The sequence below is a fragment of the Nyctereutes procyonoides genome, unplaced genomic scaffold, assembly GCF_905146905.1.
Source record: "Nyctereutes procyonoides isolate TBG_1078 unplaced genomic scaffold, NYPRO_anot_genome, whole genome shotgun sequence".
NCBI lineage: Eukaryota > Metazoa > Chordata > Mammalia > Carnivora > Canidae > Nyctereutes > Nyctereutes procyonoides.
In genome coordinates, this window is record NW_026575126.1 from 53,014,811 (window position 1) to 53,037,340 (window position 22,530).

At 41.2% G+C, this 22,530-nt stretch overlaps 1 protein-coding gene across 2 annotated transcripts in view; it reads left to right on the top strand.

The window, feature by feature from the left end:
• The window catches only part of LOC129519983 (acyl-coenzyme A synthetase ACSM2A, mitochondrial-like), a 35,179-nt gene that overhangs the window by 7,964 nt on the left and 4,685 nt on the right, over nt 1-22,530 (top strand). The window contains exons 3-14 of one of the 2 annotated variants that reach the window (XM_055340841.1): nt 4,784-4,994; nt 8,280-8,487; nt 9,183-9,326; nt 11,250-11,406; nt 13,098-13,177; nt 13,396-13,519; nt 14,710-14,790; nt 16,424-16,525; nt 17,414-17,541; nt 17,663-17,762; nt 18,813-18,932; nt 21,922-22,007. In XM_055340841.1, the coding sequence (XP_055196816.1) occupies nt 4,784-4,994; nt 8,280-8,487; nt 9,183-9,326; nt 11,250-11,406; nt 13,098-13,177; nt 13,396-13,519; nt 14,710-14,790; nt 16,424-16,525; nt 17,414-17,541; nt 17,663-17,762; nt 18,813-18,932; nt 21,922-22,007 (1,541 nt within the window). Of the gene's footprint in view, nt 1-4,783; nt 4,995-8,279; nt 8,488-9,182; nt 9,327-11,249; nt 11,407-13,097; nt 13,178-13,395; nt 13,520-14,709; nt 14,791-16,423; nt 16,526-17,413; nt 17,542-17,662; nt 17,763-18,812; nt 18,933-21,921; nt 22,380-22,530 lie in introns of those variants that run through there. The other variant, XM_055340840.1, reaches the window with a different exon arrangement.

Genomic DNA, 22,530 nt, shown 5'->3' on the forward strand with positions numbered 1-22,530 from the left:
AAATTAGGTAAATTCTCAGCTATGGTTTGTTCAAATATGCTTTCTGTCCCTCTGTCCCTCTCTGCATTTCCCCAATTATACGTAGATTCTTTCTTTTGAGGCTATCTTTTATTTCCCTTAACCTTTCCTCATGGTGTCTCAGAATTGTTTTTCTCCTTTTTCCTCATCTTCCTTCCTTGCAATCAACTTGTCTTCTATGCCACTCACTCTTTCTTCCGCCTCATTAACCCTTGTGGTTAGGACCTCCAGTTTGGATTACATCTCATTTCATTGATTTTTTAATTTCAGCCTGATTAGATCTAAATTCTGCAGTCATGAATTCTCTAGAATCCTTTATGCTTTTTTCCCAGAACCATCAGTAGCTTTATAATTGTGCTTCTAAATTGGCTTTCTGACATCGAATTGTAATCCATATTCTTAATTCTGTGACAGTAGTACTGTTTCTTCTTTCTTTTGTGGTGAATTCTTCCTTCTAGTCATTTTGTTCAGTGAGAAGTGGTCTATGAGTGGGCTGAGTTTAGAATATCAACCACAGCCTAAGCACATGTATTAGCCTAAGCAAATTTCACCCTAGATGATTCTGATGAGGTCAAAGACCAGAAAATGAAAACAAAGATCAGAAAGAAATATAACAAAAGGACCACTAAAGTGAAAAGCAAATTTTAAAGCAACGTAGTAAAATATACAAGGCCAAGAATCACAAAGAAAAAGAAAAAAAAAAGATAAATAAGCAAAAGTAAAGAGGGAAAAAAAGAGAAGAAAGAAAAAAGGGTGGGGAACTGGGAGATGGTGAAGAAGTTGTAGTGGAGGGAGAATGTAGTCTACCTGAGGGGTTCTATAAGGTTATCTCTTGGTTTTGAGTGTATTACGTTCTGTGGGTTAGACAAGGTTCCGTCCCAAATTTATATAAACCAGCAATACAGTAGAAATCCCCAACATTGACCACCAAAAGATAAATGAGATAAAAGAGGGGGGCAGAATGGGAATGAAGAGAGAATATAATCTCACAGAATGAACCAGCATGGTATATCACTTGGTGCTGGGTGCATGCTGGTTATGTTTTAGAAGGTATTAACTTTTGCCATTGTAGAACAAACTGAGGCAGAAAAAACAAAACACACACACACACACTCACAAAAATCTCCTTTCTCTCCCAAAATTGAATTGATTATGTTGAAGGGAATCTAGTAGTGGAAAATATACCTAGGACATGTAATTGTAGAAATATGAAAGTCAAAAAGACAGAAACTTAAAAATGAAGAGGTGGTAGAATATTGTAGTTAAGGTGGGAAAAGAGAAAATATATTGGAAAATTTTAGTCTGATATAAAAATGAGTTGTACTGGTAAAAGGAGGGTAAGGGAGGGTGCCCTCTAGTTCTATATACTAAATCCCTCGACTTTCCCGGGAGCTTTCCAGCACTGCTTGGTCAAGAACTTGCTTTTCCCCTGTTCTTCCAGCAGTTCTCCTGGGGGAGGGGTCTGCTATGCTGATTCTCAGGTGTGTATACCTGGGAGAGATGCCCCCCCTTCTGGGTGCTGGGCTGAGTGGGAGTTGTTTATCCTCTGAGGCCCCTGCTCTCTGGTGGCCCCGCCTCTCCCAGGCACGTGGTGAAACAAGGAGGAGCATTGACAATGGCGACAGCCAGGTCTCCAGCTCTGGAGTCCGCTCCCTACAGTAACTAATGCAGTCTCCCAGTCCGCACTGGCCTAGAAGCTCCCAGGCTGGTGCGGGGCCTAGATCTGCACAGCTTGGGGGCGCCCAGCAGCAGGAGAGTCCTCGCTGTCCTGTGCCTTCCCCATCTCCGCCAGTCCTGGGGGGTGAGGAATCGTGGGCTGTGTCCCCCAGCGCCCTGGGATCCAGGACCCGGTGCTGCTGGAATAGCGCTTTTGGGGCCCGCATCTCCCGAAGGCAGCAGAGCGCAGACCCCTCCATCCAGAGCAGCCCGCCTAAACGATGGAATTCTCCCAGATGCCCCGCTAGGTGCACTCTAGCCCTTTAAGATCAGCCCACGGTTTGTGGCGCGCTCTCCCCTGGGCACAATTCCTCTATTAGCGACTCTGGGAAACTGGAGGCTGCACTGCCCCCCTGCAATTCAGCCCGATTTCCCTGCTGAGCACTTTTCCTTCTGGGAAGAATCGGTGTGGATTTTTTTTTATTAATTTTTTTAAATTTATTTATGATAGGCACACAGTGAGAGAGAGAGAGAGGCAGAGACACAGGCAGAGGGAGAAGCAGGCTCCCTGCACCGGGAGCCCGACGTGGGACTCGATCCCGGGTCTCCAGGATCGCGCCCTGGGCCAAAGGCAGGCGCTAAACCGCTGCGCCACCCAGGGATCCCTCGGTGTGGATTTTTAAAGTTCCTGCTTCTCCGGGGCTGGGCTTTCCTGTCCCAGAGGCTCTCACTACCTGGCCTTAGCTGGGCTTCTCGCAGTGCCCTTCCCCCACTTGATTCTTTTTTATTTTATTTTTTTCCGCCCTCCTACCTTGCTAGAAGTGAAAACCCTTCTCTCCGTAACGTTCCAGCTGCTCTCTCTTTAAATATCAGGTCGAATTCGTAGGTGTTCAGGATGTTTTGAAAGTTATCTAGGTAAGTTGGTGGGACCAGGTGAGTTGAAGACCCTACTCCTCTGCCATCTTGCCCTGCCCCCTAAGTCAACATTTTAAAATTGAAATTTTTCAGATAAAAATTTAGGTTTCTGACTTTTCTTTAAAAGTTATATCTCCTTAGAATAATGAAGGTTTTTACTACCATGATTCAGAATTCTGAATCCATAAAAGAAATGATTTAAAAAATTAGCTACATAAATATAAAAAAACCACTACATTGACAAGCAATACCATAAATAAAATAAAGAAATGAATGACAATCAGGGGAAGATATTCAACTCCTATGACACCGTAAGAGTTAATATTCCCAAGACAAAAAGAGCTCCTAGAAATCAAAAATAAAGAGATACAACCAAATGTACAAGTGGGCAAGGTGTATGAATGGACAGTTTACAGAAAAGTGAATCCAGGGGTGCCTGGCTGGCTCAGTTGGTAGAGCATGTGACTCTTGATCTTGGGGTTGTGAGTTCAAGCCCCATACTGGGCATAGAGATTAATTTAAAAATAAAATCTTTATAAAAAACGTGAACTCAAATGGCCCTTAAATATAAGAAAAAATAATTAACCCCACTCATAATAAGAGTGATATAAAATTTCACTGAAATAATATTTTTACCTACCATTTAGTTAAATACAGAAATTTGACAACATGCTCTGTTGACAGGACTATGAGAAAAATGACACGTTTACACCTTACTTGTCAAAGTGCAAAATGATGCAACTATGAGGAATTTTGAAATATCTAACACGATTACTATTAAATTTTATCTTTGACTTTGTAGTTCTGATCTCAAACTATGGTATGGAATCCCGGAGGATACCTGAGATTCTTTCAGGGTAATCTGTGAAATCAAAACTATTTCAGAACAAAGCTAAGACAAATTGGAAACCTTGTGTATTACCAGTGGGTTTGTAAAATGGTATGGTTTTCATGTAAAACAGTGGGGCAGCTCCTCAAGAACAGATCATACCGTGCCTATGTTCTCACCACAACACTGTGAAACTTGAATTCAACCAGAAGAAAAAAATTTGGAAAGACCACAAATACATGGATGTTAAACAATATGCTACTAAACAATGAATGGGTCAACCAGGAGATCAAAGAAGAAATTTAAAAATACATGGAAATGGATGAAAATGAAAAGCAGGGTATTGAAAAGGTCTTGGAAAGATATTTGTACACCCATGTTCATAGCAGGATTATTCACAATAGCCAAAAGGTAGGGTCAGTAAATGAATGAATTTATCCATTCAACAGAATGTGGCACATCCATATAATGAAATATTGTTCAGTCTTTTAAAAAATGAAATTTCCATTGTATGCTAGAAGGATGAACCTTGAAGATTTTAGGTTAAGTGAAATAAACCAGTCAGAGGACAAATGTATGGTTCCATTTATATGAGGTTCCTAGAGCAGTCAAATTCAGAGACAGAAAGTAGAATGCTGGTTGCCAGGGGCTGGGAGGAGGGTGAACTGGGGATTTCTTGTATAATAGGGACAGAGTTTCCATCCAGAAAGATGAGAAAGATAGATGGTGGTGATAATTGCACAGTAATACAAATACGCTTATTACCACTGAACAGTACACTTAAAAATGATTGAGATGGTAGATTTTATGGTATGTATATTTGACCATAATTGAAAAACAAAAATATATACATAAATAGAGGGAGGATAACAAGCAAATAAATCTAAGATAAATAACATTTGCCTTTTTTGCTGTCATACTCTGACAAGTACACAGTGGTATTTTCCAGAGAATATATACATAGCAGGTGAAAAGAAAGAAAGAAAGTGATAGAAACAGATACCAGAGTCCAACCGTCTTCTATTAAGGAAGGTGCTGAAGGTGTTAAAGAGACTTGAAAAAATGTGAAACAAAGCCACTTTCTTTTGTTTTAGAAAGTACACACTCTTCATTGAAACATATTTGTGGTAAGATATAATGGCTTGTTACTGTTATTTGTAAAAGTACACATTTGTAAAATTTCTCAATTTCTAATATAGTAAATATGGATAGATAAAAGCCATATAAATAAAAGCGCTTTGGAGTGTATAACAGTCCTGAGATCAAAAAGTTTACTAAGCATTGATGTGATAATTCCAAGACAGGATTTATTCTACATGCCTGTGAGCCAGCCCACCCTGATCAGCAGGTGTTCTCTTTCTTCAGGCTGGCAAGCGACCTCCAGGCCCAGCCCTATGGTGGGTGAGCGGTGATGGAAATGAAATAGTGTGGAACTTCAGCCAACTGAGTGAACTCAGCCAGCAGGCAGCCAATGTCCTTTCAGGGGCATGTAGCCTGCAGCGTGGGGACCGTGTGGTGATGGTGCTGCCCCGAGTGCCTGAGTGGTGGCTAGTGACCCTGGGCTGCATGCGAGCAGGTTGGTAAATGACCACCTGGCCTGATTACTATTTCCCTGGTGAAGCTGATGGCAAAGAAATTCCACCACCTGCCCCTCGCAAAAGATGTCCCCTCTACATAGCATGCTGTCTCTCCTCATATGGAAATACCACCCTTCTTCCAATTATTTAAGTAAACTGCACCAACCACTGTGCAAGAGGTTGCTAATACAGTAATCAAAACATGGAATATAAATTCATGGGGCTTAAAGAGATTTGGAGAGAGATAACTTTAAACTATTAATTGCACACATAATTATTTAATCACAATTTTGATAAGTGGCACAAGAATTTCATAAGAAGCTATTGGAAGAAAAAAGTTGGCAAACTATGACCTATAGACCAAATCTGGTCTGCAGCTTGTTTTTGCAAATAGAGGGTTGTTTGTTTTTTTTTTTTAACACAGCCATGTCCTGTTTATGTATTGTCTGTAGCTGATTTTGCACTACAATGGCAGGTTGAGTGGTTAGGACAGAGAGCATCTGGCCCACAAGGCCTAAAATACCTACTGTTCGGGTCTTTGCAGAAAAATTTTGCCAGCCGCTATTATGAAATCTGAGGGGGCCACTGACGTCTCAGTGGAGTGATATTTGGGCTAGGATCTGAAGGATAAGTGGGATTCAGCCAGAAGAAGATGCAGAGAGGAATGCCCCAAGCAGAGAGAACAGCACAGAGAGGAAGAAACCTTGCAAGTTATGCAAAAAACTGAAAGGATATCTGCGTGTTTAGAGGCAGCAAGGATAAAGTAGTGGCAAGTGACCCTGGAAAGATGGGAAGTGTCCTGGGGGCCATGGTGAGGAGTTTGCATCCTTATCGAGTGAGGAATGGAAAAGCATGGATGGATTGAGTGACATGATCATACTTTGTTCCTTAGGGGTCACCATGGATGGTGCATATTGATAGGATGAAGGAGGGCGAGCAGGTGTGGGAAACCCAGACAGGAAATAAGGAATGATGATGGCTTCAACCTTGGATAGGGTTTTGGAGATGGAGGTAATTGGTTGGATTTAAGAGGTAATTAGGAGGAAACTGAGAACACCATTTTTTGATGAATGGCATATGATAGAGGAATAAAGCCAGAGAGATGGAGAAGTCATAGATACTCTGGCACTGGGTGGGTGCCGTGGGCTTCACTGAAGTGAGGATCACAGGGAAAAGTAGGTGTGGGGCTGTCAGGGTAAGATGGAATGTTCAGTTTGGTAACTATTGAGTTATGGGGTATCCATGTGGTTTTCAAGAAGGGATGAGAAGTTCCAGTTATAACTTAACATCCGGAGTATGTAATGTACAGCATGGGAACTGTATTGTGCATTCGAAAGTCGCTAAGAGAGTAGTTTTTTTAAAATAAATTTATTTTTTATTGGTGTTCAATTTGCCAACATACAGAATAACACCCAGTGCTCATCCCGTCAAGTGCCTCCCTCAGTGCAAGTCACCCATTCTCCCCCACCCCCTACCCTCCTCCCCTTCCACCACCCCTAGTTCACTTCCCAGAGTTAGGACTCTTTATATTTTGTCTCCCTTTCTGATATTTCCTACCCATTTCTTCTCCCTTCCCTTCTATTCCCTTTCACTATTATTTATAATCCCCAAATAAATGAGAATATATAATGTTTCTCCTTCTCCAATTGACTTATTTCACTCAGCATAATACCCTCCAGTTCCATCCACATTGAAGGAAATGGTGGGTATTTGTCATTTCTAATGGTTGAGTAATATTCCATTGTATACATAAACCACATCTTCTTTATCCATTCATCTTTTGATGGACACCAAGTCTGCTTCCACAGTTTGGCTATTGTGGACATTGCTGCTAGAAACAACGGGGTGCAGGTGTCCTGGCATTTCATTGCATCTGCATCTTTGGGGTAAATCCCCAACAGTGCAATTGCTGGGTCGTAGGGCAGGTCTATTTTTAACTCTTTGAGAACCTCCTCACAGTTTTCCAGAGTGGCTGCACCATTTCAAATTCCCACCAACAGTGTAAGAGGGTTCCCTTTTCTCCGCATCCTCTCCAACATTTTTGGTTTCTTGCCTTTTTAATTTTCCCCATAAGAGAGTAGATCTTAAAAGTTGTTATCGCCAGAAAAAAAAATATGTAATTATGTGCGGTGATAGATGTTAACTTAGAATGGTAATCATTTCATTAATATATCCATATATCAAATTATTATATGGTACCCCTAAAACTAGTACACTGTTATATTTCAATTATATCTTAATGAAAAATATGTATGAGAAAAAGAAAAGGGATGGGAAGTGAGAAGTTGCATTGAAGAGCACAACATCTGAGATGGAGACAGAAATTCAAGAATCATCAACCTTTAGATATGAAAGAGAGGAGGTATAAGAAAGAGTCACAGAAACTCCTGTACAACCTACCCTCATTCTCACCCTACCCATCCTGGCCTCCCTCACACATAACAGGTATTCTCATCAATAAGGTGGAAGATGTAAGTAAGTATGATCAAGACGTAGGAGTAATCAGAGGAAGTAGAAACAACTGTAGGCCTTTGATGCCCCACAAGGAAGATGATGCACTAAGAGATTATGGGAAGGAGAAGTCAGTGAGGGAGAGGTTATTCTGTGTCCCTGACTCAACATGGCCATCATGGTGGAGATACACCGGAGATGGTTAACAGATCTGCAATATGGATCCCGAAGTGTTAAGAATGGGAAGAAAGTGAACCAGGGGTAAAAGCTGTTCCATCAGGAGGAACGTGTGAAATCAGCTCTGTGAATGGTGAACTATAAGTCTAGTTATTGCCCAAAGAATAAACAAAATTACCTGAGTCTCATCAAGATAGGCAACAAAAACAGAAAACCAAGAGCTGTCTTCCCCAAGAAAATTCAGTGTTCCAGGTTTTGGAGAAGTAACCAGGCCCTAGAACAGGACCTGCATTGCAGGATGGAGAAATTTCAAGTGCCTTTCCTTAGTTTAATTACTGTGTGAAAGTCTTTTGAAACAGGATACTCCTTTAGGGCATTGTGTGTGTACGTGTGTGTGTGTTAGACTGTCCATGACATATCAGGCCACTCAGTTTCTGTAGTCCTGGTAGACCCCTTATAGTTCTAACACCCCCAGGAAATATGTGTTCAAATCTCTCTCTGACCTTGAATGCCTTGTTATTGATATCACCCATTGGTCACCCCTTCTCCAACCTCTCTTTCCCCATTTGTTCCCCACTGGTTGTTTACATCAGGCTTTTCTAGGGCAGAAAATAATCCTCCTTTCCAGTTCTCTCTAAGACATTTGGCTTCTCTAGGCCTCGTCTTCATTCCCGGGACTATCCAAATGAGAACCAAGGACATTCTCTATAGGCTGCAGGTGTCTAAAGCCAGGGCCATCGTGGCTGGGGATGAAGTGGCCCAGTTAGTGGACACCATAGCCTCTGACTGCCCTTCTCTGAAAACGAAGCTACTGGTGTCTGAGAAAAGCCGGGATGGGTGGCTAGACTTTAGGACACTACTGCGGTGAGTATTTGTATGTCTCAGCCTGTGTTTTCACCAAAGGTAGAAACTGAACTTATGAGCAGGAGTTTCATTACATGTCTGGACTCCCTCCATTAGAGACATAGATCTTAGGAAACCCTTAGGGAGAACAAAAGCTTTTTCTAACATCATTATTTTAACGATAACTGTCAGAGAAGGAGACAACATGCAACCAGCTTTAATGACTTGAAATTGGGACACTAGAGGAGATGCTCAAGAGAGGGAGGTCAAGGGAACAGAAGAGGTTGTATTGCAAAAACTAAAACTAAATGAGCACCTACTATTTACCTGATATCATGCAAGGGCTCCTAACAACAATCAGATTAAAATTTATTGAGTTTTTGCTGAATAACACATTTTCTTTGTGTTACAGTTAGTTTTCTCAGTAACTCTATGAGATGGGTATTATTGATGATATTTCACGGATATAGAAAGTGAAACTCAGAGAAGTGAAATAGTCCAAAGTCACATAGTTAAAGTGCCACATTTCAGTGGCATTTGAGTCCAAGTGTGACTGACTCAGAATCCCTTGATCTTAACCATTCATAAGCACACCTTCTGAAGTGCGTTGGCTGACTTGCCCTTGCCAGTATGGGGGAATGTGAGAAGAAATGAGTCGCCAGGACATCTGGTGTCCAGAGAGCATCTGAGGATGTGAAAATCTGTGTCTTTGTCAGAGAAGCATCTACCACTCATTGCTGTGTAGAGACTGGAAGCCAAGAAGCAGCTGCCATCTACTTCACCAGTGGGACTACTGGCCTTCCCAAGATGGCGGAACATTCCCACTCAAGCCTGGGCATGAAGGCCAAAATGGATATTGGGTAAGAGAAAACCTTTCTCTCTACAGAGAACTACAGGGCTTGAGAATTAACCAAGCTCAAATACACTTTTCTTTGAATGGGCTACCATCTGGTGCTTCTGAGAAAGACAGTTGAGAAGTGGGGCAAGAGGGAGCATAACTTAGCAAGCTGGGTATCTAGTGACCTTTGGTGGGACATTTTTATTTCGGATAACTTGATATCTCCAAGTACTCAGTGCTTTGAGTACTTTAAGCCATATGTCTAATGGGATTACCACAGGGTATATATGCATTTCCCCCTCCCAGTCCAATCTATATCTTGTTCTTGGAATGCTGGTTTTGTTTTGATGCCACCCACATTCCAGGAGGGCATTTTGGATATCAGCATCAAATTACTTTTCAAATCTGTTGAGGTAGAAGCTATAATTGGATTATAGTGTACCCTTGAGTAATACAAGGGTTAGGGGCATTGGCCCCTGTGTAGCTGAAAATCCAGGGATAACTTTTGACTACTCCAAAACTTTTGTTTTAATAATAAATTTATTTTTTATTGGTGTTCAATTTGCCAACATACAGAATAACACCCAGTGTTCATCCTGCCAAGTGCCCCCCTCAGTGCCTGCCAACCAGTCACCCCCACCCCCCGCCCTCCTCCCCTTCCACCACCCGAGTTCGTTTCCCAGAGTTAGGAGTCCAAAACTTAACTACTAATAGGCTACTGTTGACCAGAAGCCTTATTAATAACATAAATAGTAAACATATTTTGTATGTTATATGCATTATATACTCTATTCTTACAATAAAGTAAGCATGAGAAAAGAACATTTTATTAAGAAAGTCATAAGGTAGAGAAAATACATTTACACTATTGTACATGTACTCTATTGAAAAAAATCTGCATGTAAGTGGACCCATGCAGTTGAAACCCACACTGTTCAAGCATCAACTGTAATGAGGTGATCTGAGATTCTATAATTCAAAATTACCTTTTGCTATATATCAACCTCATCAAAGGAATCAGAAAATATTGTGCCAAGGTTGTCATGCAATAATACTAAGAGATATTCAGAGTCTTCTTTCTTTTTTCAGGATATCCTGCTTATCATGTTAAGTCTATTATTAGAACTGGAAAAATATTTTAATGCAAAAAAAATCTCAAAAACTTAAATGTCCCATCTATGAACCTGTAGTGCCAGAAGATTAAATTAGTTAATAGAAGAGCTATAGTAAAAATGCAGTTTCCAAAAGGTGGAGTGATAAATCACTTAAATATAAGATATTAAATTTCCACCCCTCACCTCAAATTTTGGTCCCAATAGGACACAATTTCCCTACAGAGCTGAAAATATTAATCATCTTCAGTAAGAGACTATGGTGATTCCCAGGCACAGGGAAGTTCTTTGTGTCTAGCCTGAATCATTTTTGCTCTAAGACAGGGCTAACAACTTTTATTCTGGTCTGAAGAGAGAAAGACACACATTTCATCCTGTATAATACCTTCCACTGTGCTCAGGCAATTCATGATTCTTTAAGAAAACCAAAGGTCTATCTGGCCAAACTTGAACTTAGCAAGGCCACTTTTTTTAGAATATTCACTTATATGTCTTTTGTTAGTAAACATTTTCTGGGTAGTTACCTCATGCCCCAAATTACTAAGTTCTGGGGATAAAATGACAATGAGACCTAGTTATCTGTTAAGTCAAGTCTACTGGGATCACACCTTCTGAATACTCGCTTCTTCTTGAAATAGGGGTGTGTGGATAGAACAACTCCCCTTCCCCCTGCCTCCTTATAGTTATGCACAGTGCTACAAACAAACTAACCCACACTTAGATATCCATACACTTATGCAAACACACCTTCCCCTCCCCCACCACACACTCATTCTCCACCTATCCCATCATGCACTCATGTATATACACATGTATTTCTTCTATATTCTCAGTGTATGGACAGACATGCAGCCTTCTGACATAATGTGGGTCATATCAGACACAGCTTGGATATTGAACATCATGGCTTCATTTCTGGAACCTTGGGCAGTAGGAGCATGCTCATTTATCCATCTCTTGCCAAAGTTTGACCCAGTCATCATTCTAAAGGTAAGATAGGATCCAGTTTGCACCGGATGGTCAGAAGAAGTTCAAGGTTTGCACACTCCAATTTATTATGGTTTCTTTCAACTCGGCATTTTTTTTTACTAAGTCTAATTAAATAATATTTATATATTACATGACCCTGTACCATCAAAGCCATGTAAATGGGTTTATTTTGCTTGCAAAGTCATACACTATGTTAGATTCTACTTGTGATGGAGAATTGGACCATTGATGTTCTGAGGCCTTCAGGTCTCTGAAGTGATTAATGGCTCACTCAGATTTCTGTTTGGCTGGCAATAGAAACCCTGGGAGCAAACTGATACATGGATGGCATACTTAAGGATCAAAGGTCAAGCATGGTCTAGGTTCTCTCAAGAGATTCTTTACAGATGGTTCCATTACTCCCTATTTTAAACAAATTTAAACAGAGTAACTGCCTCCTTCTGAAAGGATTTGAAGTGGCTTGTGTTAAGTGTCAAAAATAGAAAACAGATGTAAAATTGTAAAGCATATTAGGAAAATATAGGATGGGGATTTCAGTGGGTTGAGAGGGTGAAATTAAGAAAAGTAAGGAGAAGTATAGCAAATAAGTAGCTGATTGCATGTTGGGCTTCCTGCAAGGCAAAGCAATAAGGAAAATGAGAAAATTTTCATCACTTATACCAGTTCATTAAGAACACTCAGAGGAAATAACTGTGTGATGTGCTAATGTTAGTATTTTTTTCTAGACATTTTGCCTGAACCACTCTTTGTAATAAAGTATGTGTGAAGCAAAACATGGGATGGACTTGGTGTTGCATAACAGTTAAAAGTACAGGCCAGTAATGCTGGTTCCACTCACTGCTGGTTGTATGACCTTGAGCAAATTACTTAATTAAACCTCTGACTTAGTTTTCCCTTCTCAAAATAGGACTGATAATACATACTCCATGAGGTTATTGTGAGAATTCAATGAGATAGCACAGGAGCTGGCAAGTATTCAGTTCTAGCTATTTTTAGTAACATTTCTACTGAATTGTCTATAGGCACTTATAATTTTTCTTTTCTAAAAAAAATATTTATTTACTTTAGATAGAGAGAGAGCATGAGAAGGAGGAGGGGGAGGGAGACGGAGAGAGAATCCTCAAGCAGATTCCTTGTTGAACATAGAGCTCAACAAGAGGCTAGATTATGACCCAGGCCAAAACCAAGAGTCAGTCAGTTTGACTGACTAAGCCACCAAGGCAGCCCAGTGCTTTTAACTTTTCAAAGAACTTTTCTAACTGAATTATGTCCCAAAAATATCTTCAGGAAAATAAGGCTGGAATTCATGTGTTAACAAAACTAGTCCTGGAAGGTTAAGTGACTTAACCAAGACGATATGTCTGATTTGCAACAGTAACTGAGCTCCTTCCCTTGGTGACTAGGGGTTTACATAATTCTAGAGGTGTGTTAATGGGGGCTAGTCATTAAATTGGCAGGAATAGTGAGCCAGAATTTGACAAAAATATTCCAAATTAGTCCTGGACCCTTTCTTTAAAATGATAGGTGGTTATTTCTCTATTATTTTTGACTTAAGAATTTGGTCTGAAATAGAATAAAGAAAGTAAGATTTCCAGAGCCCAACTCCAGGACCCATGCTTGCAACCACTGTGCATGCTGGTAAGTTCTGTACCTAACCTGGTGCTTAGTGTCAGTCGGCTCTCTCCCTCCAGGTGCTGTCCAGCTACCCAATCAACAACTTTGTAGGAGCACCCATCATCTACCAGATGTTGATACAACAGGATTTTTCTAGGTGATGAGGCTTTGGGGGTTGGTAAGAGCCTGTGGGTTTATTGGCCCATCCTCCTGTGTCCACCACATACACATATGCTCATCTCTCTGACCTATTAAGCATGGGTTGCCCTGTGAAGCCTACCTCATCACTAAAGTACCTAGAATCCTCTCTAGGCCTGGACAGAGTTGGTTCTAGGGAGGCTCAGGGTGAATATTTACCTCTCTTCTCTCCTTCAGCTACAAGTTCCCACATCTACAGAACTGTTACAGTGGAGGGGACACTCTCCTTCCAGACATTTTGGAGAACTGGAGGGCCCGGACAGGATTGGACATCCGAGAATCATATGGCCAGACAGAAACGGTACCTACTCCTAGGGGAACCATGTGCTGGTGAACCTGGTGGGCTTCCAAAGGCTCTCTGATAAGAAAAATATGAGCCACTACTTAACATGCACTTTTTCAATAAATATTTATTTTGCAACTACTATGGAATAGGTACTGATGTTTTAGCAGCAACAAAGCAGCCAAAGCTCCTACTATCCTGGAAATTACATTCCAGTGGAAATGGGGATGTTGAGACATAAACTAATAGATATATAACATGGCAGACAGTGAAACATTTTATGGAAAAAAGTAAAGCAGGTGAGATGGGGTGAGATAGGCTGAGGAACCGGTATTTCAGATATGGATATCAGGGAAGTCCTCTTTAATGAGGTAACATTTTAGCAGAGAACCTGAATTTATCAAGCATGTTATCCTCTGTACTGAGCTGCTCAGACTAAAGTGAGGAATGGGGAGAAGAACCCGCTAAGACCCCCACCTTACCTGCTGAGATGTCTTCTTGGAACTCTCGGGGCCCCTTGAGCATGAGGTGAATTCATATTGCTCTGTACCACACCGCTTATCAAAAAAAAACCCTGAGGCATAGTTTCCCCAGCAACTTTTCCAATGCCTCTTGTGACTCTCAGTACCTCTGGCCTCCTCGTCTCCACTCTTTCATCCCACACCCCTCTGTGGCTAATAGGTTTCCCTGGCAGGATTCCTGAGGTAGCTTGTGGATGAGAGTAATATGATGTAGAACTTTGCAAATGTGGGTGAGGACAATGGCTATGTGGCAAGGACTTCCAGCTGAAATGTTTAAGGAATGTTCCTTTCAATACCAGCATCTCTGTCAGATTCATTTTAGGATTCAAACAGAGCTAGCTCTCTTATGAGAGGTAATGTAATCCCATACTCTTTTAAAGGATTTTTGTTGTCCATCATTCCTATTATAGTATAGTTCCCTCTAAATAGATTATAATGTGGCTGGCAGTTCCTTTTCCCTGGGGAAGGATCAGTCAGATTGTTTTCCCAACAATGTAGTGCAACCCCTCAGGATGGGGGTTCCAGTCAAGGGTTGGGGGGGGGAACCAGGAAAAGAGACGGAGCTACCAAAGAAAAGGCCACTTCATGACTGTGTTAGGATCTGCTCTGTTCTACTAAATCTTTGTTTTTTTCTGTGACCACATGACTCCTCCTGAGGTTTGCCAATCCATCTCCCACTTTCTGCAGGGAGTAACTTGCAGAGTTTCCAAGAACATGAAAATCAAACCTGGTTACCTGGGAACTGCTATTCCTCGTTACGATGTGCAGGTTTGTTAGGGGCTCTAAGGAGGGAGGGAAAAATAGGGAATGCACTAATTTTTCAGTAATTTATTTATTACATTGTTCACTGAGGAAAAATAATTGAAATTAAACATATTTAAATCATATTTAAAAAGGAAGAGTAACAATGAAAAGGAAGGAAGGGAGGAAAGAAGAAAGAAAAGGAGGAAGGGAGAAAGGAAAGACACAAGAAAATTAATCATATTTATATAATCCAGAGAAAACCACTTTGAATAGCAAATTAAGTAGCTAGCTATTTACATAAATATATACACTTTTTTAAAAAAATAAGAGTCAGTCTTGACATATCATTTTTTTAAAAGGGAAGCATTTTTATCCAGTTCAAATATAGATATTTTTTGTCAAAGCTAGCAAAAATATGCACTCTGATACAAATATATTTGCTAGATACTACTTATCTATAAAACTGAAAATTCACTCATAAGTTTAAAATAGACTTTAATATCATTTTGTAACTCACTTTTATCCTTGAGCAAACTTGGATGACCATCTTTTCAGGTCAAATAATATCTACTTACAGCATGAGTTTTAATGACTACCTAGTAATAGATAGTATGGTTCCACTACTCTTTATGCCTTTTGTTGGTCAATGGATGATTTCCAAAATTTTCACTAGTAAAAACATTAAACAAGATGTTTTACCTAAAATTTGCTCTTTTCCCTTATTATTTCTTTGGGCTAAATTCCAAGAAATAGAATTTGTGTTTATGGTTACATGCATAGATATATGTATCTAAAATGTATAACAACTTATACTCTATTCAGTGTTATTTGTAATTGCCTACTTCTCCCTCCCCCTGACTATGATCATAAGTTTTAAAATTTAAATCCAATTAGCCAACATATAGTAGTACATCAGTTTCAGGTGTAGATTTCAATAATCATCAATTGTGTATGACACTCGGTGTGTAATCATTTTTTAAAGATTTTATTTATTTATTTATTTATTTATTTATTTATTTATTTATTTAAGAAAGAGACAGAGCATCAGCAGGGGAGAGGGAGGAGAAAAGGAGAGGGGAAAGCAGGCTCTCCGCTGAGCAGGAAGCCCGACATGAGGCTCCATCCCAGTAACCTGGGATCATGACCTGAGCTGAAGGCATATGCTTAACTGACTGAGACACCCAGGTGCCCCTATAATCATTTTTAATATCCTTTTTAAAATATTTTTCTTCATTCTCATATAATTCTGTGACATAAGCTGTTATTATCTCTGTCATACAAATGAAGGCAGTGAAACATAGAACTTAGGCAGCTCAAAGTCAAGTAGTAAAGAGCCATAATTTGAGTTTTGATCTGTCTGATGTCCAAGTTCATGGCCTACAAAGGTCATGGGAAGCTATTCTATTTACTGAGCTCCCACAGACAGGAGGTTCTCTTCCCAAGGTCATCTGGTCCAGTCTCAATAAGGGGGTTTACCTCAACCATCCCAGGTAGATGGATTAGAGGTTGGGATGTAAAATTCTTTGCTCCTCTTTGTTTCTGGTTCTTGTTTTCAATCACCACTAGAGCAAGAGGGTCTTCCATCAGACCAGATCAGCTCTTCCATGCTGCTGCTCCAGCCACATAGAATCTACTTTCTATCTGCTTCCTCCTTCAGGTCGTGGATGACAAGGGCAATGTCTTGCCCCCTGGCATCGAGGGAGACATTGGCATCAGAGTAAAGCCTATCAGGCCTATAGGCATCTTCTCTGGTTATGTGGTGAGGAACCAACTCCTCCCCTCTGTTCTCTATGAAGATAGTGGACTCTGAGAGGGATGGGGGGGCAAAGTTATGTACCTCCCAAGAGGTAAACCATGACAGGACATGGGACAGGTCCAGTGTCCAAGAATGGGCACTTTGTGGAGAGAAAACAAAACTGGGTATTCACCCCTGCCATCCTTAACCTACTCCAAATTCTTCTTCTTGAAGAATTATCTTTCTCCTATTACCCTTTTCCACCCCCCCAAAAATGTTCCATGTCAAAAAGTTTATTATCCCCAAACTACATAAAGCAGTACTCTCCCAAGGCAACCCTGCCCCTCTCCAAGTATCTGTCCCCCATTGATATCCTTTAGAGCCATCCTAGACATGACACTGAGACCTTACCATGTAGGTGGAAACTTCCCTATCTTCAGACGTTGGAACATTAGAAATAGATGATCCTCAAGCCTGACTGGCTTGCTATACAGATGAGGATGGATAGTGAAGTCAGAGATTAAAGGAGTCAACCAAGACCACTACTATTGAAAAAATGGGCAGAGGAGACCTCAAACATACACCTTCTGATACCAAGATGATGAAATAATCACTTAAATAAATCCAATGCTAATAGTTGCTGCCATTTATTGTGTGCTCACTACAACATGATGCCCAAGAGCATAGGTGAATAAATGAATCAATAGTATCCATCAGACTGGGCCCTGGAGAGTAGTTGAGAGACACTAGGTACAATAATTGAAATAAAAGGGAAAGTTCCAGGTCCATCTGAGGGCTGAGGGCAAGACCATCATGTGTAGTTGTTCAATCTACAAATCTGTTCATGCCAGCCCTGGGGCAGAGGATTTAGGCTTTGTAGTTCTAGTGACTATGACTCTCTGTGGTCACCAGGACAATCCTGAGAAGACAGCAGCCAACATTCGAGGGGATTTTTGGATACTTGGAGATCGGGCAATCAAGGATCAAGACGGCTATTTCCGGTTCATAGGCCGGTCAGATGATATCATTAACTCCAGTGGGTGAGCTTCGTTACTGGGCTGGAAAGGGTAATCTGGATCTTTATTCTGGCTGGTTCTGAACTTTTGGGCTGGCCAAGAAGTTGAGTGTCTAGTGTTCTCTGAAAGACAGGCTCTTCTACAGGTATCGGATTGGGCCCTCAGAGGTGGAGAATGCACTGATGGAGCATCCTGCTGTAATTGAGACAGCTGTAATCAGCAGCCCAGACCCTGTCCGAAAAGAGGTGACATGGGAGCAGTAGCCCGTGGCTGCAGGGGTAGGAGGTGGGGTGTGCAACTTTTGGAGACGAAGGCACATGGCTTGGTGGTTAAGATTTGATGAAATCTATGGGCTGGAAAGCCCTACCACTTACTAGCTGTGTGACCTTGGGCAAGTTACTCAGCCTTTTTGAGCCTCAGTTTCCATCTGTAAGATGAAGTGTTATTGTGAGAATGAAATGTGTTAATATTTGTAAAGTGCTTGCAACAAAGCCTGGCGCACCATACAAGGACAATTATTATGAGGCCACAGCATCATTCTGCTGGTTGCCATTTGAATCCAAATTTGATTCCTGACTAGAACAGAGGAGGGATTTGAGCCAAGGGGTAGAGCCCCTAAGCCATGGGGTTTACAAGAACATAAGGAAGAAGACCCCTTTGATGTTACGGCTATAGAAACAGGCCCAGATGGAGTCTAACAGACTTGGTATATGTGTAGAGAAAAGTAAGGTACAGAGGTGGGGGGGGGTCAATGTCCAAGTACATTTTGATAGGGTACAAGTTGAACATCATATCTCTGGCAGATATGTGTCATGTCACCCATGGAAATAATAGGAGCCACTAGACAAGGGAAGCCCAAAGGGGATCCTCTACTGAAAATCCCTCTGTGCCAAGCACTGAGCTATGGCTTGCTATATATGATTTCATTTTATTTCCCATGAATTAATTATGACAATTGGGTTATCCTTTTATAGAGGTACAAACTACAGTCTTTGTTTTTTGCTCTTCTAAGAAGTTTCTCCCTGTCACTCTCTGTTATCCCTAGGTTATGAAGTGAGGGTACTTTTTAATTTATAGTCCTGCCTACCCATCCAATAAGCCACTTTAAAGATAACTGGAACCTTAGGTATTGTTAACCCTCTTTGTTCCCTTTCCTTTGCCCAAATATCTGGAGGCACAGTTGAGGGGATATACAGGTGGTAGATTTGGTAGGAAGCCTTAACTCTACTTCTGTATTATTCCAGGATATGGCAACACACTGATCCCTTCTCTCTTGGCCCTCATCCTCCCGGTAGGTGGTGAAGGCATTTGTAGTTCTGGCCCCACAGTTTCTGTTCCACAACCTGGACCAGCTCACCAAGGAGCTACAGCAGCATGTGAAGTCAGTAACAGCCCCATACAAGTACCCAAGGAAGGTGAGGCCTCCGAACTCCCATGCTACCCTCACTTGAGGAACAAGAGATATTTCTCTTCTTGTATTTCTCTTTTTCAGGCTGCAGGTAATGCCTATAATGCCAAAGTTCTGACTGACTCTAACCAAGCAAGTCCCAAAAGACCATCCAATAGCTGTTTAGATGCTTGAAAATTGGCCTCAGGCTTGCTGAGCTTGCTTTGAATTGAAAGTTGAGGGCTCCCATGGGAACAAGTTCTGGCCAATACCCCATCAAATTCCTACTCTCTGCACTGGGGTCTTGCTATTTGTTCAGGATTCTTTCACTTGTCAGAAACAGAAATCCAACATGAACTGTATCACTCACACAATTGAAAAGTGCAGGGATGGGGGCATCTTTAGTTGTGGCTGGTACCAGACATTCAAATGATATAATCAGGGATGCTTCTTTCACCTCTTGACTCTCTTTCTGTACTGGCTTCATTTCTTAAAATTTTCCTCCTTTGTAATGGTTACCAGCAGCTCCAAACATAGGTTTTTAGCAGTTTAGCAAATCACAGTAATAAAAGAGCATCTTTCCCCGCAAGGCATCAGCAAGTCTTCAGGTTGATGCTCATTGGACAAATTTAGGTCATGGGCCCATCATTAAATAATCCCTATAACTAGGGTGAGGGAACACTTGATTGGCCAGTTCTGGGTCATGTGATCACCTCTGAAACAAGTTCAGGAAAGATGGAGAGAAAACTGCTATACCCATGATATGGATGGAGGGAGAGAGGGGTGGCTTCCCATAGGAATATGCTCTTACCAGAAAAGGCAGAAAGTATAGAATCCGCTGGACCTGTTTTCATTCTGAGACAGGGAACTAAGGCATGGGGGTTGACTGAAGGGGGACCCAGTTTTGGAGGTAGGTAGGAGCTTGCCCCAGGGAAAAGAGAAAAAAATGTTTTTGAGTCTCTGGTAGAGATGAGAGCAACTATATTAAATTTAAAGCTACTGAGATGTGTACCTAACGTAGAAGCTCATGATGCTTTGTCAGCATAGGTTAATTGTTGCAAGTGGATTTTCCAAGAATCAGACTCGATTAACATATAAGAGGTTTGTTAGGGAGTTCTTCTGGATCAATGTCTGGAGAAAGAAAGAGAAGGGAAGAGAAGGGTGCAGGATTGGGCAGAAGGTGAAGATGCACTGTGATATTATGTCACTGAGGGCCTCAGCCAACCCCATGGGGAGTTCTGCAGGCAGGATAACCTTTCAGAGATCCGGAGCTGCAGGTGAGGTTGGGAGAGTGCTGTATAGTTCCATGTAGATCAGGCGTGGATGTAGGCTGTGCTGGAATGGGGATGTGGCCCTGGGAGTGGCAGCTCTCCTTTGGCTGCAGCAGTCCCCAGGGAGATCTGGCAGTGGGAGCTGGGAGGGTTAAATCATTCTTGCAGGGGAATCTAGCAGCCCATCAAAGATTCCACCACATAGACTTTCAGCCTCAAACTCATAGTAAGGCAGTCAGTACAGCACAATCTATAGAATAAGACAGTTGCATTCAAAATTGATCTCTATCACTTACGCAACAATCTCTCTATGCCTCATTTTCCTTGTCTGTGAAATGGGGACAATAGTGTTACTCCTTTCCAGGTTGTTAATAAGAAGAATTAATATTTGTAAGACACAGGCACTCAGAAGATTAGCACATAATAAGCATTTAATAAGTATTTTTAAGGGGAATTAGAAATTTAATAACACCCAATATATTATGAATTTTGAATTGTAACTGAATATTTTGGAGGATCCAGTGGATCCACAATATAATGTTATATTACTCAATAGATGTGTCTCTTTTTAAAAGTCTCTCCTCTAGAATGCTTTGGGCAGGATTCTTTGATCTCTTTCCTCCTTCCTAGGACCAAACCCTTCCTAGATCTCCCCTGTGGCTTCTTTACCCTGCATCTATAGCCTTTACCCTCTATCCAGTTCTGCCTTATAGTGCTAAAGCATCCAGAGACCACAGGAAATGAATAGGTGTAGCTGTGTTTTGATAAAACCTCATTTACAAACATAGGATGAGGGCTGGATTTTGCCCTTAGGTATAGTCTATGAATCCCTGCTCCATCCCATTGTGATTTTACCAAACCCCTCCCTCAACAAAGTTAGTCTTGACTATGTAATACCCCCACATCAACTTTTAAGAAAATAACTTTTTTCCATATTAGTATTGGTATCCCTATTTTTATTACTTTTATCAAACTCACAACCATCTGACTCCTGGACCAATGCCCTGGCAAGCTGAGCCTTGTAATAAGGAAGTCTCTGTGAACTGTCTTCATCATCCATATCTTAGGATTCAGGAATATTAGAGATGGAGGGGTCCTCGACTTCAAACATTCTTCCCCACAGATATAAAAAATGCGATTGGAGAGATCTTATAGTTCTGCCAACAGGAAATGACTGAGCTGGAATTCAAAGTCAAGTCTCCTAGCTCTTAACTATTTACTGTCTGTAGTCCAGGTTAATAACCACAGCTAATATTTTGAGTGTTTACCCATGCCAAAAACTTAGCTTGCCTAATTTCATTTTTTCCTCACAATAACCCAACAAAGTTGTTACTATCCTACAGTTAACTCAGTGGGAAAATTGTCTCAGGAAAGTCAAGTGACCTGTCCAAAGCCAGGGAGGCGGTAGAGGAAAGACCATAGGCCTTTCCTATGGTGATGTCAAAGCTCAGGTGTTTGAGGACTGCATAGTGTCACATTTGCTGTGCTGCTTCTCTTCTGTCCCAGGGTATGTTAGACACCATTGGCTGGACCTTTATGTACCATTCCAGCCATTGTCTTCTTGCCTTTGTCCCAGAACACTTTCTGAAGCTTCTTATTGCCTAGGGGCTGCCCTGGGAGTGTTCCAATCTCAGTCTTCACTCACCTGGAGCCTCCAGCCTCAAGAGCTTCTTCTCACCCTATAGCAGTTCTGAAAAATATACTGGGGTCACAGATGGCCCACGCTAGGCTAACTTTTCCCAACAGGTGGAGTTTGTTTCTGAGCTGCCCAAGACTATCACAGGGAAAATCCAGCGGAAGAAGCTTCGAGACAAAGAGTGGAAGACATCCAGGCAAGCTGAGGCCCAGTGAGACCTACATGGGCATCCCTTTGGGCCCTACACTTCTTACTTCCATTTCCCTTTGGACTTTCTGTTTTCCTCTAGGGATAGAAGATTCCTTATGACAAGACAACTTATTTCTGTCTTTCCCTGGTTATTAGCACAAAATCTTACCAGATTAGATGTTGAAAGAAGAAAGGGGAGGGGGAATAAAAGAGGGGAAAGAAGAGAGGAAGAGAGAAAAAGGAAAGAAAAATTAGAGAAAGAATGAAACAGCAAAAGAAAGCAATTAGGAAAGAAAAAGAGGGAAGGCAGGAAGAGGGGGATGAAGGGATGGAGGAAAGTGAATTGGAGGAAGGCAGAGAAAGAGAAGAAGGAAGGGAGGGAAGAAGGGAGGAAATAAAAAAGCTTGATAAAAATAGTAAGAGAGAGAAAAAAAACCCAAGATTTTGACAAATAACGTAGTGTCCTTTATATAATGCTGAAAATAACTCAAGATTGGCTAAAAAAAATAGTAAGAGACTGATAAAAATGA